The following is a 14,045-nucleotide window of genomic DNA, read 5'->3' as shown; positions in this document are numbered from 1 at the left end:
AATGGAGTTTTAAATGCATAGCAAACCTATTATTAAGCTTAGACTGGTAGCTAAAGCTGTTAGGTAGCAATATACCAAACAACAAGTTTCCACGTTATTTATGTTTTTTCCATCCACATTAAAAAATTCTCTATTTAATGCAATTAATTTCCCCTCTAATGATGTAGTTTAATTTTTTTTTGCATGCTTACATTTAAAACAATGGGTTGACATTTTACATCTGTAATTACTCCCACGCTACCAGAAAACCAGTGAATTAAATTTATTTAGTGTTAAATGAATATGGAATGTTATACAGTACATGTAAAGACACTTCAGGATGAGTAAAGCAGAACTAATTGCACAAGAGATTAAAGATTCACCTCAACAGTCAATATTATCAAATCATTACAGCTTCCATCTTCAGAGTGCAAGGTATGTCATGCAAAAAAGAAAAGAAAGCTCAAAAATCCCCAAACAGACAAAACCAGCATTGTGGTACCACTTAAATCTATCATACCACATTATTTTACAAGACATTAAGTGATCATTCATAGAGAATGAAGCATTTTAGCAATAATAAAATGTTTTAAACATACTTAACAGATTTTGCATGAACACCAATTCCAGCATTACTATACCAAAGGAACAGGCAACATGCTGGGAGAAAGTACCTAAAAATCAAAGCCTTTTTTATTCATAGCCAATATTACTTTCTGCAAGAGTTAAGTGATGCAATCTTATTATTCAGATTCCCCACACAACTGGGTAAGGTTCAGTACATTTTTACATAGAGCATAATCACATAACCACCACATCAGCAAGACATTTTCATTATCTTGACCAGTTACTACATTTAAAACCATGGTATGATAATGTGGCCAGCAAACAACTTGTCTTCTGGGACAGCGTCCTGTATGTAGAAATATAAGACAACTGAAACAGACAAATAGACTCCTAACCACTTTAAACCCAAATGAGCTCTAATTTGTATTTACATATTTTTGAAATATGTAGGTAAAAATTGCATATGGAACAGAAGTAGAATACACGAGAGCTATGACAGGGCTGACTGCACTGATCAGTGCATTCAATAACTCCGAATGTGTCTTGAACAGGGGGTGATACCTTTTGCACTCTTCTTCCATACAAGTGGTCTCAACAGAGATACCGTAGGCAGCTGTCACCACAGAATAGCTGCTCAACCCACTTACATGCTCCTCATCCAGCTGGCCAAGCACAAGGGACCAGAATCTTGCACCCTGAACAGTTTCACTCGGCCAAAAGCACTGCAGGTAAACGCCTCTATGCAAGCGCTTCAGCTGCAGCTTGAACATTAACATGGAAGAAACACAGGGGACGACAGGGTGGTTTTTAACATTTCCACCTCATAATACTCATCCTGAGGGCACCAACAAATAGATTAATTTACCAAAATAATCATACAAAAAAGGCCAAGCTGCCAGCCCTCGCATTAGAAATGAACTATTTAACTTCCTGGCTTAAATGTAAGCAAGGGGAACTCAAGACAGACCTCCTTGAGGTTAATATTCCAACTACATTCAAAGAAAATAATTTACTAAAACTAACTTGCAAGGTCTACTAGCCCTGAAATGAGGATACAGATGAACTAAATCTACAGTTAAATAAAAACTTTTGAAGACATTTTATAGAAATAAAATATGAAATTCTAGTAAGTAGGTGGAAAAGACACTTTAGTATTCAGCTGGAATATTTTCATAGCCCATCATTCTCAGGAATGTATATTCCATAAATAAAAATACAGAAAAAAAGAGTATTCAATCTAGTTGGCTATTTCTATACTTCTTCAGATAAAACTTACTTTTTCCCTCCCAAATAAGTGTTAAACCCTGAAAACTGGCTTTTTAAATCTATTGTGCATGAGGAAACAGATGAACAAACCAACATTTGGAAATTTTTTTTTTTTTTTACAAGGTTGCAGTTCTAAAACACTTATATTACAAAGCAATGTAAATAAATACCAAGCTAGTACAAAAGCTCTTATTTACAGTTTTACAAATGAAAACATTTTCAGTGTAAATGCAGTGTTTTAAAGAACACAGTATTAGTAAAATGAGTTCCTGTATAGAGCATTACAATTTCTGTTAAATGTCAATGTAGTATTGTATAAAACCATTGGTTTAAGTTAATTTTTGTTTATAATTTAGTACAGGCAAATTTCAGTTTATGCCTGGAATGGTATCTGTTAAAGTGCTGAAAAAGAGGACATTTTTGAAATTTTAGAAAAATGTACTATACATTATTAAAGCTTTATCAAGTCAAAAATGATAGATTTTGTTCACATTTGCTACCACACCACCTGTTTTTCAACAACTCATTGTAGTTAACAGGATGGCAGCCACTGGTATCTTCACATCCAAGTCTGATGTTTTCCCACAAGTAATTTGTCTTAAGCTTCAGTGGTGACTTCAGGTTTCATTATCTGGTAAGTAATCAAGTATTCTGGATAAGCCTGAAAGAGCAACATATACATTCTTTATTATATTTTCTGACAAACATTCCAAATTTATCCAGAGGTGAGGAAAAAGGTTAAAAAAAAAAAGAAAAAGAAAAAAGGCAAAATGTCAAGAGGTAAAATGCCTGAAGTATTCAGGCAAAGACCCTTTCACCTTCAACCACAGCTAGAGTTTGTTCCAAGAAAAAAACAAGTCCTAGTACATCAAAAATAAGCGGAAAAAACACTCGTAACTCATGCCTTTTAAAAAGAGGTCTGAAAAAACAACCCCAAAACCAACATACCTGCTCCCCTCTGTAAATGACGTATTCTGCTAATGCCAGTCCATTTACACTGGGTCGCCCAGTAACTGAGTGATGTCCAGGGGGAGAATGAGCCATTTTCATAGCACTGAACTGCAGGAAAGACTTGCCCAGTGTTACACGACAGAACAGCAATTGCCTGTGTTAAAGTAAAAAAACATGAAAACAGAATACCTTACATAACCTACAGACAAGTTCGAATGTTTTTATTAAAAAAAAAAAATACAGATCAAGAGTACTTATTTCTTTAGATATGTTCTAATACAGTGGCAATTTAATCTCAGTTTTTGTAGACCAATGTTACAAACCATTTTGTTATGCTCAGGCAAAACTCTTGGCTTTCAAACCCTTCACACAAGGCAAATTTGTAAAACTTCTTATTCAAAACTTTACAAAGCTTGACTAGACTGACATCCTCTGTAAATCTAGATCATCTCTTTATTTCAGAGTACCAGAAAATGCTAAGTAATATAAAGTGAAAAGGGGCAAGGACTCTTAAATCTAAAGGATTTATGAACTTAGCTAGTGGTAGAGATTCTGTAAATCCATGCCTGTATTTTAGTGTCTGAAGCAGCAGTGACATGGAGGGATGACTGTTACAGTGTGCATTCTCTTCAAAGAAATACAGTACCTGAGTATCACTGGCAGGCAATCAAGTGGACTGAACACTGATATTGCCGCATCTTCCATGCAAGCAGCTAACAGATCTCCTCACTCTCAGGCTACCAACCTCTCATTTTTACGCTGAGTTAAGGGCAAAGACTTGGTTAAATGCAACAAAGATAGTTAAAGGTTCTCTAAGACAATTATCAAAGTTTTCTGATATTCTTACGCTCAGCATATACTGAGCGCTGAGGTTTCGTTACCTAAGAAATATTTCTTCACAGAATCTGCTGACTTGCCTGTCTGTAACATAACATGCAAATGCAAATTTGGATTCTTTTGTGTAAAAGATCGTAACTTACCTATGGCAAACATAACAAGATCTATCTTTGTGAATTGGACATCCAGTGCCACCTCCAATTCCATAGACATACTGATTACTTTTGGAAGAATTTTCAGCAAAATAAATCCCAGCTCCAAACATGCCACCTATATAGGCATGTCTCTCATCAAAGCCTTTGTGAATGATCGCATTCACAAATGGGGACCCTAAGAGAAGGAAGCAAAATGTTTAAAGTACTATACACGGAGATATGTACAACAATTCTACTATCTGTTCCCCAGCTTTTTTTGGATGCAGCATTTCCATACACAAGGAAATCAATCTGCAGAAATTCTGAGCTCCAATTTACACTACCTGTCTGCTAGAGATGTTATACAAAGAACAGGAGTTGCTGGGTGTACATTTTTAACAGATATTTATAAAGGATAATGTTTAAGGCAATTCTTCCTGTAAAAGAATGCTCAGTGAATATTCCATTCAGCATAGCTTCATCCTAACCAAGATTCTGGGATTATATTGCTACACAAATCACATCATCTTCTACTAAGTAAACTGCATTTAAAAAGCAATGAAACACATTGAATGTACTCCAGTCAAAACTCTGCAGTAACTATCTAAAGGAGAAGAGATTGTTCTGCTGTTTGTCTCTTTAGTGTTTTTCACTTTTTTTTTTTTTTTTTTTACTCACAATTCCCAGTTATGTTGGGAACTATGCAGTTTTCATTGCAAGGAACCTATTTTCATTGAACCTATTTAATTTGCACGTCAAGACAAACTACAAAGGCACACCCCTTGATCCCCATTCATAGTTGCTAGTATGTTTTTACTTAGAACTTCAGAAGTCCCCTTCATGGAGAGACAAGGAAGTGAAAGTTTCAGAAGTAGGATCCAGTACATTACATGTCACTGTTGACAAACATGTTTGCATAAAACTTGTGCAAAATCTAGTACCTATATTCAGTGAGAAAAATTACTGTTTGGACCAAAATAAACCCTCCACCAAACAGTGCTGATGGTTAAACAAGTACATAAAGGTGCATTTCAGCATCTCACCATGAAACAGCATCCTTTCATTAGCATGGTTATGATTCTCTTCGGAGACCTCTTTCCTCCTGTGAGTATATCTTTCCCATAGCTTTTTGTTGCACACTTTCTGAATCTGAAAAAGTTAAAATATAAGTTCCACCCAAAAGTGAAGATTTGCGTTTACTTAACAGAGGTTATACCACAGTACTTACTCTAAAATGACACCTAGAGAATACTTCTTTCCTTAGAACTCAGTGAAAGGCTGGGATTCTCTAATATACTATGTTGATTGATCTAACATAACAACAAGTTAATTGTAAATGAATGCTTAACTGAATCAATTAATTTTAAACATCTTAGGCAATACTTCTTAATTTATATTTAGCAGGTTTAGTCACAATTCTACTTCAGTATCCCTCCAAAAACATCTTGATAAAAAGCACCAGTAAGAAGATCATCTAGAAAATAAAGAAGAATCTTTCATGAAGACTTCTGGAATACTTTTCAGAGGAAGTAAATAATGCACTCTAAGCACAGGTATGCTAGGCACTGGCAAAGCCTTATGTGTGTAGATACAGCCCATCTCTTTTACTGTGCAAAGTGTAGTATCAGTTTAGCATAGAACTTGCACTTACAAATTAAAAAGATATTTTAATGAAAATGACCATTTCTTCTGGGGGAAAATGCAATAAATTGCTTAAAGCAAGGTTGTTTATGTTCTGTTGTTCTAAGCTCCTTCAGTTTTAAATCAAGTTATACTAGGTCCCCTTACTTCCATGCTTCAGAAGCTTTGCTTTCACTTTTTGCTTCTTCCTGTTTCTCCCTGTCATTTCCTCAACAGAATGAATCCTTTGTTTCCTATGAAACCTTCTGTCATCTTCTTCAAATATCATACGGTTTTCTGTGATATCCTACGTCAATTTATCATAAAACTTTTAAATGTTTACTGATCCATAAGATTATACGGAAAAACTGCTTATTCTTTGAATTTCCCTGAAAGATTATCTTTTCCCTGTGCATGTCTCAGAATGGCACATTTCTTATGAAACTCAGTAAATAAACAAATTTAGAACGTTTTATGGACAAGTTAAGGATGTTTGCAGCCAAAACACTGAGGGTGTAACCGTTAGTTATAAAAAATATGTAAGTTACCTTTAAAATGTTGTATCTATTGAAGACTCCACCAGCATGTCCTCCATCTCTATGCTCTCGGACAGTACTCTGCATCTGAAGATTGAGAATTTTTAGGATGGTCACTGCTGCAGAACACACATCTTTCACACTTTCAAATAATCAAAAGAACAAACTCTTAAAATTTTTAGACAGTGACTGTGTGCTAAACAATACCGGATTGCGAGGATGCACACAAACATGTTTTGTGATTTTTTTTTTTGGTAATGTAACTTGAGTATGAACGAAATTTCAAATTGAGAGACTTCCAGTATCCTGTTTAGAGTATTGTTTCTTCAAAATTCTGTCCTGTGTGATTATTACATTTCAAAAGGAAGTGACTTAAACCTGTGTCTTGACAGACAAGCAGTTGATAGATGGAAATTTGAAGTATCCTTATGTAAGTTTTTCTTGTTATGCTTAGAAATGTCTATCTCATTGCTAAATTGTCTAGCAGTACTCCTATGTCCATATATTTAGTAGAAAAAACAAAAATATTATGAGGGTATAAAGAAAGCATACCTCCTCTTCTACTGATTGAAACTCCTTATCTTCGGAGGAAAGATCTATGAGAATAGTTCCGCTACTGGAAGTATTTAGGGTCAGGTATGGGTTAAGTCCTGTGAATGTAACAAAACATAACACTTTCAGGAACTGCTTCAAGACTCATTTAGAATGATAAACAGTAAGAATTTTCTTCTTAAAGAAACTATCTTCTAAAAACTCAGCTTAAAGGATGAACAGTTTTGCTAGGAAGAAAGGCAAAATGTTATCAATGATTTTAATTGCCTTTTACTTACCACCAAGCACATAGGCTTTTGTGGATGTCTAAGTGCCATCCCTCCAATCATTTCACTAGTTTTAAACTTTTTCAAAATCTGTTTATAATCTCTACCCATACATACACTATAAATATACATACACTATACATACTACATACACTATAAATGCCATAAAAAGTGTAGCAGCTGGGTCTGAATGCAGAACAACAATTACACCCATTTATCTGTGGATACTGATCGATCATTGCCTACACAAGAATAACCACTTCAGTGCTGCATAAATAAAGAGGCTTCAGCACAAAATTCAATACAAGCTGAAGCTGTTGAACACAGCAGGTTATGCTAATTTTGGTTCACTGGAAACACATCAATGCATCAACCGTATCTTAAAAAAGCATATAGAAAAAATCATCTGGCTTTCTGAGAAAGCAAACACAATCACAGAATCTAACAGAACAGCACAATATAGTCCCTACCACAAACCGTACTACCATACTCCCTCAAAAAGCTTACAATCACTTTGCTCTAGGATGAACACATTACCTATGAAAGTAAACACAAAATGGTGATCGCAAAGATTACTTTTTAAAAAGAAGCAAGATCTAAGCCTGATTCACAGTTCATATAAAAGCCCCCACATTTCAAGTCAGAAGACATTCCTATCATTTAAAGTGTCATTTTAGGACAAGTTTCACTATTATTTTTAACAAGATATGATTTACTATTAAAGTATTTATGAAAAAGGACTCTATAAAAGCAGTGTTACGTAATAATTTGAAACAAGTGTATACCTTGCTGTCCAGAAATCAGCCTTTCAACTCCTTTAATGATTTTGTGCCTATGGCCATAAGCATTAATTCCAATTTCCTTCAATTCTTTGTGTCCCATTTCAACCAACACATCCAGTGTTATCTAGAATGAGAGCAACATCTTTATTTGTACAATAGCATAAACAGAACAGCACAGCTGCCAATGACAGTAAAAAAAATATACCTCAAAAGTTGAGGCAAAGGTGTAAAAAAAAAGAATACGCACACTGGAGACTTCAGTGTATTATTCTTGTCCTTGGCTTTGACTCAACTATTTTCTCCGAACTTTTATCTTCAAATAAATACGCTACAAACTACAACTGAGCAACTGGTATTGCTAGCAAGGATCATGTTTCTGATCGAAAAATAAACATAAAAATTACCCACAAACACAACTATTTATTTAACTTCACTATTTATACCACTGAAAGGAAACACACCTACACTCTCAAACTGATACAGGCACTTGTCCCCATTTTTTTAATAAGGATAGGTATTCTATATGTTAATATACATACATGTTATATATATATAAATAAAAAATCCAGAGTTACAAACTTTTCCTTCCTTCTATTTCAAGTTGAAACATTAACTCATTTTAAATTTGTCTTATTACACTATTCTAACCGGTCAGTATTTATTCCCTTGCTTTCTAGGAATATCTGGACATAAATGTGTCTACTTACCTGTTCTCTCTCAAATATGTCAATAAGATGTTCGAGGCCAAGGTTCCGCACAAACTGATTTATGCTAAAATCTACACCTGAAACTGGATATGAAGAAAAACTCAGAACATACATTTGCGTATGTATTATGTAAGTATACACAATCTTGCACTGTCTGTGGCAATAATGGGAGATGCAAAAATTTCTGGTCTTGTGAAGATAGGAAATAAATATTTGCATCACTAACCAATGGTACTAACACTAACATCTGTGCACATACAGACAGCGTGTATGCAAACCTCTATGAGATACGCAAACAACTAGCTACCAGAAACACATGCTTCAACAACAAGTATTTTCAGAACAAACATGTTATAGAAGTAACCATTTCAGGTTATTGATTTGACAGTAACCTTTTGGAAACTGGATCAAGTTTGTAGTAAAACACAGCTTGGTATGGAGCCAAGCTTCATCTGACTTCTCTTTTAAAACACGATTCACCATTTTGAGTCTGTTCAGAGGAAAAGGAGCCTTTTTTAAGGTCTTCTGGAAGGGGAAAGTACTAAAAATCTTGTACAAGATTTCAGACATCTGCTCTTTGTTAATGACATCTTAACGAATAGGGATATTGTATACTTTAAGTCACAGTAACTGTATGTAGCTATGGAAACTTCACACATGTATTCTTTCTATCATATGGTAGAAACTAAGCCTCACCTTCTTTTTTCTCCAGAACAGTAGCTCCCTCTGAGCTGTTTGTACCAACAACAGATGGAAGTTCAGAAAAACTACCAGACAAATTGTCAAGACTACTTGCAGCAGAGAGACTGGAGGGACTGGATGGAACAGAAGACAGGGAATCTGCTGTAGAGCCCGTAGTCTGAGATACACTTATAACCTGAGGTTTGTAGCAAGATGGTAAGGCAGAAGGAGGCATTGCTGCTGTCAGTAATGCGCTGACATCATCTGCCTAAATATAAGAAGACAATTTATTAAAATATAGGCAATTTATTAAAATACAGGAAATTTTTTACACAGTTGTTTTTCCTAGAATGCATTATAATTATTCCAGACTTATTCCTAAGTATACTGAAATATAGATAACTGCATACTGGAACATATATCCATTTTACAATGCAGTTTGCAAACAGCCTTTTGTGCTAATAACACAGATGAAATTGTAAAACATTTATAAATACAAACTGTAATAAGATCAACAGTTACGATTTCAGTATTTCTTAAAACAAAAACTTTAGGGGCAGCTAAACAAAATTCATTTTCTAGGAAAATTTAGCAAAAGTTTCTACTGCTAACCAAAACTTATGAAATAAAATAGAGTTACTCTGAGTATAGCTTTGGATTGTATTGTAGTATTTTTGGGGAAAAAGCACACCAAGAACTTAACCACCAGATAATTTCCTCAATTTATCTTGCTACAAAGTTTGCTCACCTTTGATTGCTACAATTTTTTTATTTGTCAAAATTTAAGTACTGGATTAAGAACATCAACTTGTAAGTACAGACTTCTTTTGTATTCTTTCTCTCCACTCCATTTTGAAGTAAGTCTTGAAGGAGATATCTAAAGGATTATAAAGGCTCTACTGACTTTCTCTACCAGGCACATATAAAACCAGAAAACCCACAGCATTTTAAACTCCGCAGAAATTCCCCTATTAGTATCTTTTAGAATGTTAATAAGAGCTGCCACAAGCAGAAGGCAAATGCAGATTCTCCCAAAAGAGCTCCATCACTTACGGTAACCAGGTCTAAAGGTGTTTGTCCTTCCTGGTTTTTCAGTGTTGGATCAGCCCCATGTGCCAGTAACAGGGCACAAAGCTGTGTCCTTCCTTTCTGGGCTGCTTCATGCAAAGGTGTGAAAGCCCATTTGTCCGTAGCATTCACACATGCATTATACTTTATAAGTAAAGCTGCTACATCTACATGCTGAAAAATAAAGCCACCTGTTAAATTCCGAGGTACTACAGTGTATTAAGCTAACTCAGAACTTTTACTGATACTTCTCTGTAATCCTCATTCTGAATTTTTATTAGAATACATTTACTTTGTAATTCCTATAAAAAGTTTTACAACAAGGTGTTTTCTTCCTGACTTATTTTATTATATTCCAATAAGAAGAGTTAAGATTTCTTCTCTTGTCTTTTTTTTTTTTTTTTTTTTTTTTTAACAAGACTACAACAGAATTCCAAGCCCAAGGGAACCTAATGGAAAAGCACCTGAATTCGAACTTCTGGTTTGGAAAGTACTCCAGCTGCTTTGCTTAAAGACTTGATACAAACACAAAGATCTCGATACACAACTGTTGTCTCAACACCAGCCAGAGAAGAAGAAATAAGATCTTGTTGATAAGATCTGATCAGCATGGGTGGGGAAATACATTTTGTGGAACACCCTTCAGGCTGCTGACCTTGCAAGCGTTTATGTTCAGAAAACTAAGTTCTGGCAATTCAGACCATTACTTTACAAATTCAAAGAAGTCCTCAATTATAACAATCAGCTTATTATGACTGACTGACTTTTTTGCAAAGAAGACTACATTACAACTTGATAGCAAAAGCTTTCTAGAGAGTATTGGCTCATTATGCTGTCAAATAAATGCATTTTATTTTTTAGGAAAATAACTCATATGAAAGTCCAAGATATTTACCCCATAAGATGCAGCATTATGCAGAGGAATCAAACCTCCTTTATCCTGTGCATTCACATCTGCTCCATGCTGTAACAGGTACTCTGCAACCTCCAAATTGTTGTAACCAGCTGGAAGGTCGTAAAGGATATAATAAATACAGTAAATCTTTAAAAACTTCTTCAACAAGCTACAGAGAAATTAGAATTCATTTACATTACTTGAAGGTTAGTATGCCGTTCCCACTGAAAATAGTTCATAATCTATCAATGAAGACAGCTTCACCCTATTTAAGAGTATCTGATTTTAAAACCTCTGTCAATAAACAATAAAAGACACTCTTGGGTTACGGAGAATTGGAAATACATGCATAAAATACTAAATTATGGACTTTTTTCTAAATAAAAAGAGAAATACATACTCTTCTAACTTGAGGCTAAACTTTTAAACTTGTTTAGATATAGTAAGCTCAGACAGTAACTACTAACTCCAATCCAATAAGTTAAATGAAACACTGACCTGCTAAATGTAGTGGTGTTGAATGCCGTCCTTGCGTGTCCCGACAATTGACGTTGTCAGGTGAACACAGCTTTTTAACCCTGGCCAAACAACCTTTCTTAGCAGCATCTAGTAGAGCCGCATCTCCTCTAAGTAGGTCCTGAATATCAGTATCACCATCTTTAACAAGGTCTAATGGAGTATTTCCATCTCTGTTTTTCTTTGTGGGGTCAGCTCCATGCTGTGCACATCAAAACCAGATGGTAAGCACATAAGCAGAATAAACATTTTGCATCTTAGGTATTTTATGCCTTATTGAACGATTATTCTGACATACACTTGACTGCTTCAGAGACCATTACACACATTGTGAGAAAGAACAACATACTTGCAAATCGTATTCCTTTTATTGAAAATGTTTACCTACAGTCATTTAGAAACCACCAACCAACTTCTTTATGAAGTACAATCATACTTCAGGCTCAACAGAAAAAAAGAAAGTAATCTCCTCCAACATGTGTAATACCTGTAATAGGAGTTTGCATATCTCATATTTTCCTTTTGCTGCAGCTTCATGCAAGGGAGTGAATTTCCACAAGTCAGCTACATTGACAACTGCACCATGTTTAACGAGGAGTTCCGCAACTTCATAGTGACCATATGAACAAGCATTATGTAAAGGGACGAGTCCGCTGGAAAAAAAATGTTAAAAAGTTTACGTAAAAAAATAGAATCTCTTTTCACAAAGAGATATAAACCTAAAACAGAATGTACCTTAACCTAACCATAACCCTTCCCCCTACCCCCCCCCTTTTTAATTTAGATTTTTCACTGTAGTCTAATGCAGTAGGAATATCTGCTGCCACAGTATAAATGCAATCAGCATTGAAGTAGCAGTGAAGAAAACTAAAAACAGGGTATAAAATTTTTAACACTCTACTCCTAAGTACCGCAAAAATGTTTTTCTGGATATTCTGAACAGTTTCACAGACCTTCACTGTAACTGACCTGTCCCTGAGAATAAGCATCTGAAGAAACACAGGATGCATATCAGCTAGTGATACTCAAAAGCTGACAGATACCATCAGTTACAATTGCCATGAAAATATACAATAAATTTGAGTATTTACCCCTTATCTTTTGCATGCACATCAGCTCCATGCTGGAGAAGATATTCAACAACAGATACCCTATTATAGCCAGCTGCAAAATGAAGTGGTGTAGACTGACGGCCTTCAATATCCCTGCAGTTCACACTTTGAACTGTACATAGTTTCTGTGAAACCCAACAGACAAAACATATATCACTATATATAATGTAGGAACACTTTTAGTCATAGATGTTATTATACATCTGATTTTGAAAAATACTTTCATTAAAATGTATTTTTATATAACTTTACTTTTCATAGGTTGTATCCCATGAAAAAAACAATTACCCCCTCCTCCCAAATCCACACCTGTGACTTATTTCCAACTTTTATGTACGAACAGATTGCAACTTTCAGAATGCACCACCTCCTGGTGGTGAACATTACATTTTGACCTACAACCTTTGTATTGTACAAAACTACAGATGACAAGAATCATAACTCTAAAACAGCCAGAAAAGGGCTGTTGATTTGCTTATTTTTAGAAATTATACTTTGGCATATAATTCCCAATTATTTTTAGGACAGGTTTAAGCTTACTTTTACAGTATCCACATCTCCAGCTTTCGCAGCCTCCAGCAATTGTCGATCTGCATCTGAATTACCTAGTGGGATACCTTCTGCAATATAAATGAGGTTCTATGACCTAACAGTAACTTGAAAGAATTTAAGACAAGAAATAATTTCTGCATTTCATGAATTTAAGGGAAATCAAGGATTTAATGAAAAAAGTTAGAGAATTTTTGAATTATTACAATATTTTTCTTTTTAAACACGTACAACCACAGCTATTATCTATCTTTAAAAAGTTGCCTTTAGCAACATGCTTCCTACCCACATAGGAAAATTGTGGAACCAATTAAGCATTCAGTTTCAGAATCAGACTATCACAAGAAGCTTACCTGTGCGTACAATAACTAAACCTTATTCATGAAAATCTATATACCCCGTTGCCTCTGCTCACAAATGCACAACTACTTCTTTGAAACTCACTTTTTACGTAGAAGATTCTACCCTCCCTGTATCAGGACTTCTACAAGTGATTCTAGGTGGCTATACCATTTAACGTTCTGAGCACCTGTGACAATCTGCACCTGAACACTAGAGATTAAATGGTATAATTAACCCTACTTATATAAGCAGAGCCTTTCCATGTGCATGTGGTTACAGAATATGAACTGTACAAACCAAACCAGATTTTATCTTTTGTAGAAAATTCTTTTTTTTTTTTTGCACTCACTATTATTCCTTACAGCACTCGAAGCAGCAAGTTAAATGAAACTTCACATTACTTCTTAAGTACATCTTGAATAAATCAATTGTACCTTGTAGTAGCTGCTGCACACTTTCAGTCCCCATCTGTAAGGCTGTAAAGCCCTGCAGAGACACAATGGAAGGATCACATCCAGAACTCAACAGCAACCTGCACGTCTGAAGGTGACCGCAATGTGCTGCTCTGTGAAGAGAGGTCTGCCCGAGATTATCCAATGCATTAACCTAAAAATAAAACAGAACCTTGAGAACATGTTATTGAAAAGTTTTTTCTAACATTGTTTTGATCATATTTTTTTCATTA

General features: G+C 35.0%; 1 protein-coding gene across 1 annotated transcript in view; it reads right to left on the bottom strand.

Annotated features, from left to right (window-relative positions):
• Window positions 1-247: 247 nt before the first annotated feature.
• TNKS2 (tankyrase 2) overlaps window positions 248-14,045 on the bottom strand; it is a 28,474-nt gene continuing 14,676 nt past the window's right edge. The window contains exons 12-27 of the mRNA XM_013093938.5: window positions 13,795-13,966; window positions 13,010-13,089; window positions 12,449-12,594; window positions 11,845-12,010; window positions 11,340-11,559; window positions 10,842-10,951; window positions 9,932-10,120; window positions 8,894-9,146; window positions 8,198-8,280; window positions 7,494-7,614; window positions 6,443-6,540; window positions 5,903-5,977; window positions 4,778-4,883; window positions 3,744-3,930; window positions 2,761-2,917; window positions 248-2,473 (exon numbers count right to left, since the gene is read on the bottom strand). Of these exons, the coding sequence (XP_012949392.3) occupies window positions 2,411-2,473; window positions 2,761-2,917; window positions 3,744-3,930; window positions 4,778-4,883; window positions 5,903-5,977; window positions 6,443-6,540; window positions 7,494-7,614; window positions 8,198-8,280; window positions 8,894-9,146; window positions 9,932-10,120; window positions 10,842-10,951; window positions 11,340-11,559; window positions 11,845-12,010; window positions 12,449-12,594; window positions 13,010-13,089; window positions 13,795-13,966 (2,226 nt within the window). The 3' untranslated portion in view covers window positions 248-2,410. The remainder of the gene's footprint in view (window positions 2,474-2,760; window positions 2,918-3,743; window positions 3,931-4,777; window positions 4,884-5,902; window positions 5,978-6,442; window positions 6,541-7,493; window positions 7,615-8,197; window positions 8,281-8,893; window positions 9,147-9,931; window positions 10,121-10,841; window positions 10,952-11,339; window positions 11,560-11,844; window positions 12,011-12,448; window positions 12,595-13,009; window positions 13,090-13,794; window positions 13,967-14,045) is intronic.

The sequence above is a fragment of the Anas platyrhynchos genome, chromosome 6, assembly GCF_047663525.1.
Source record: "Anas platyrhynchos isolate ZD024472 breed Pekin duck chromosome 6, IASCAAS_PekinDuck_T2T, whole genome shotgun sequence".
NCBI classification, from domain to species: Eukaryota; Metazoa; Chordata; class Aves; order Anseriformes; family Anatidae; genus Anas; species Anas platyrhynchos.
The sequence above is the reverse complement of the archived record's forward strand: the minus strand, read 5'-3'. Positions and strand labels throughout refer to the sequence as shown.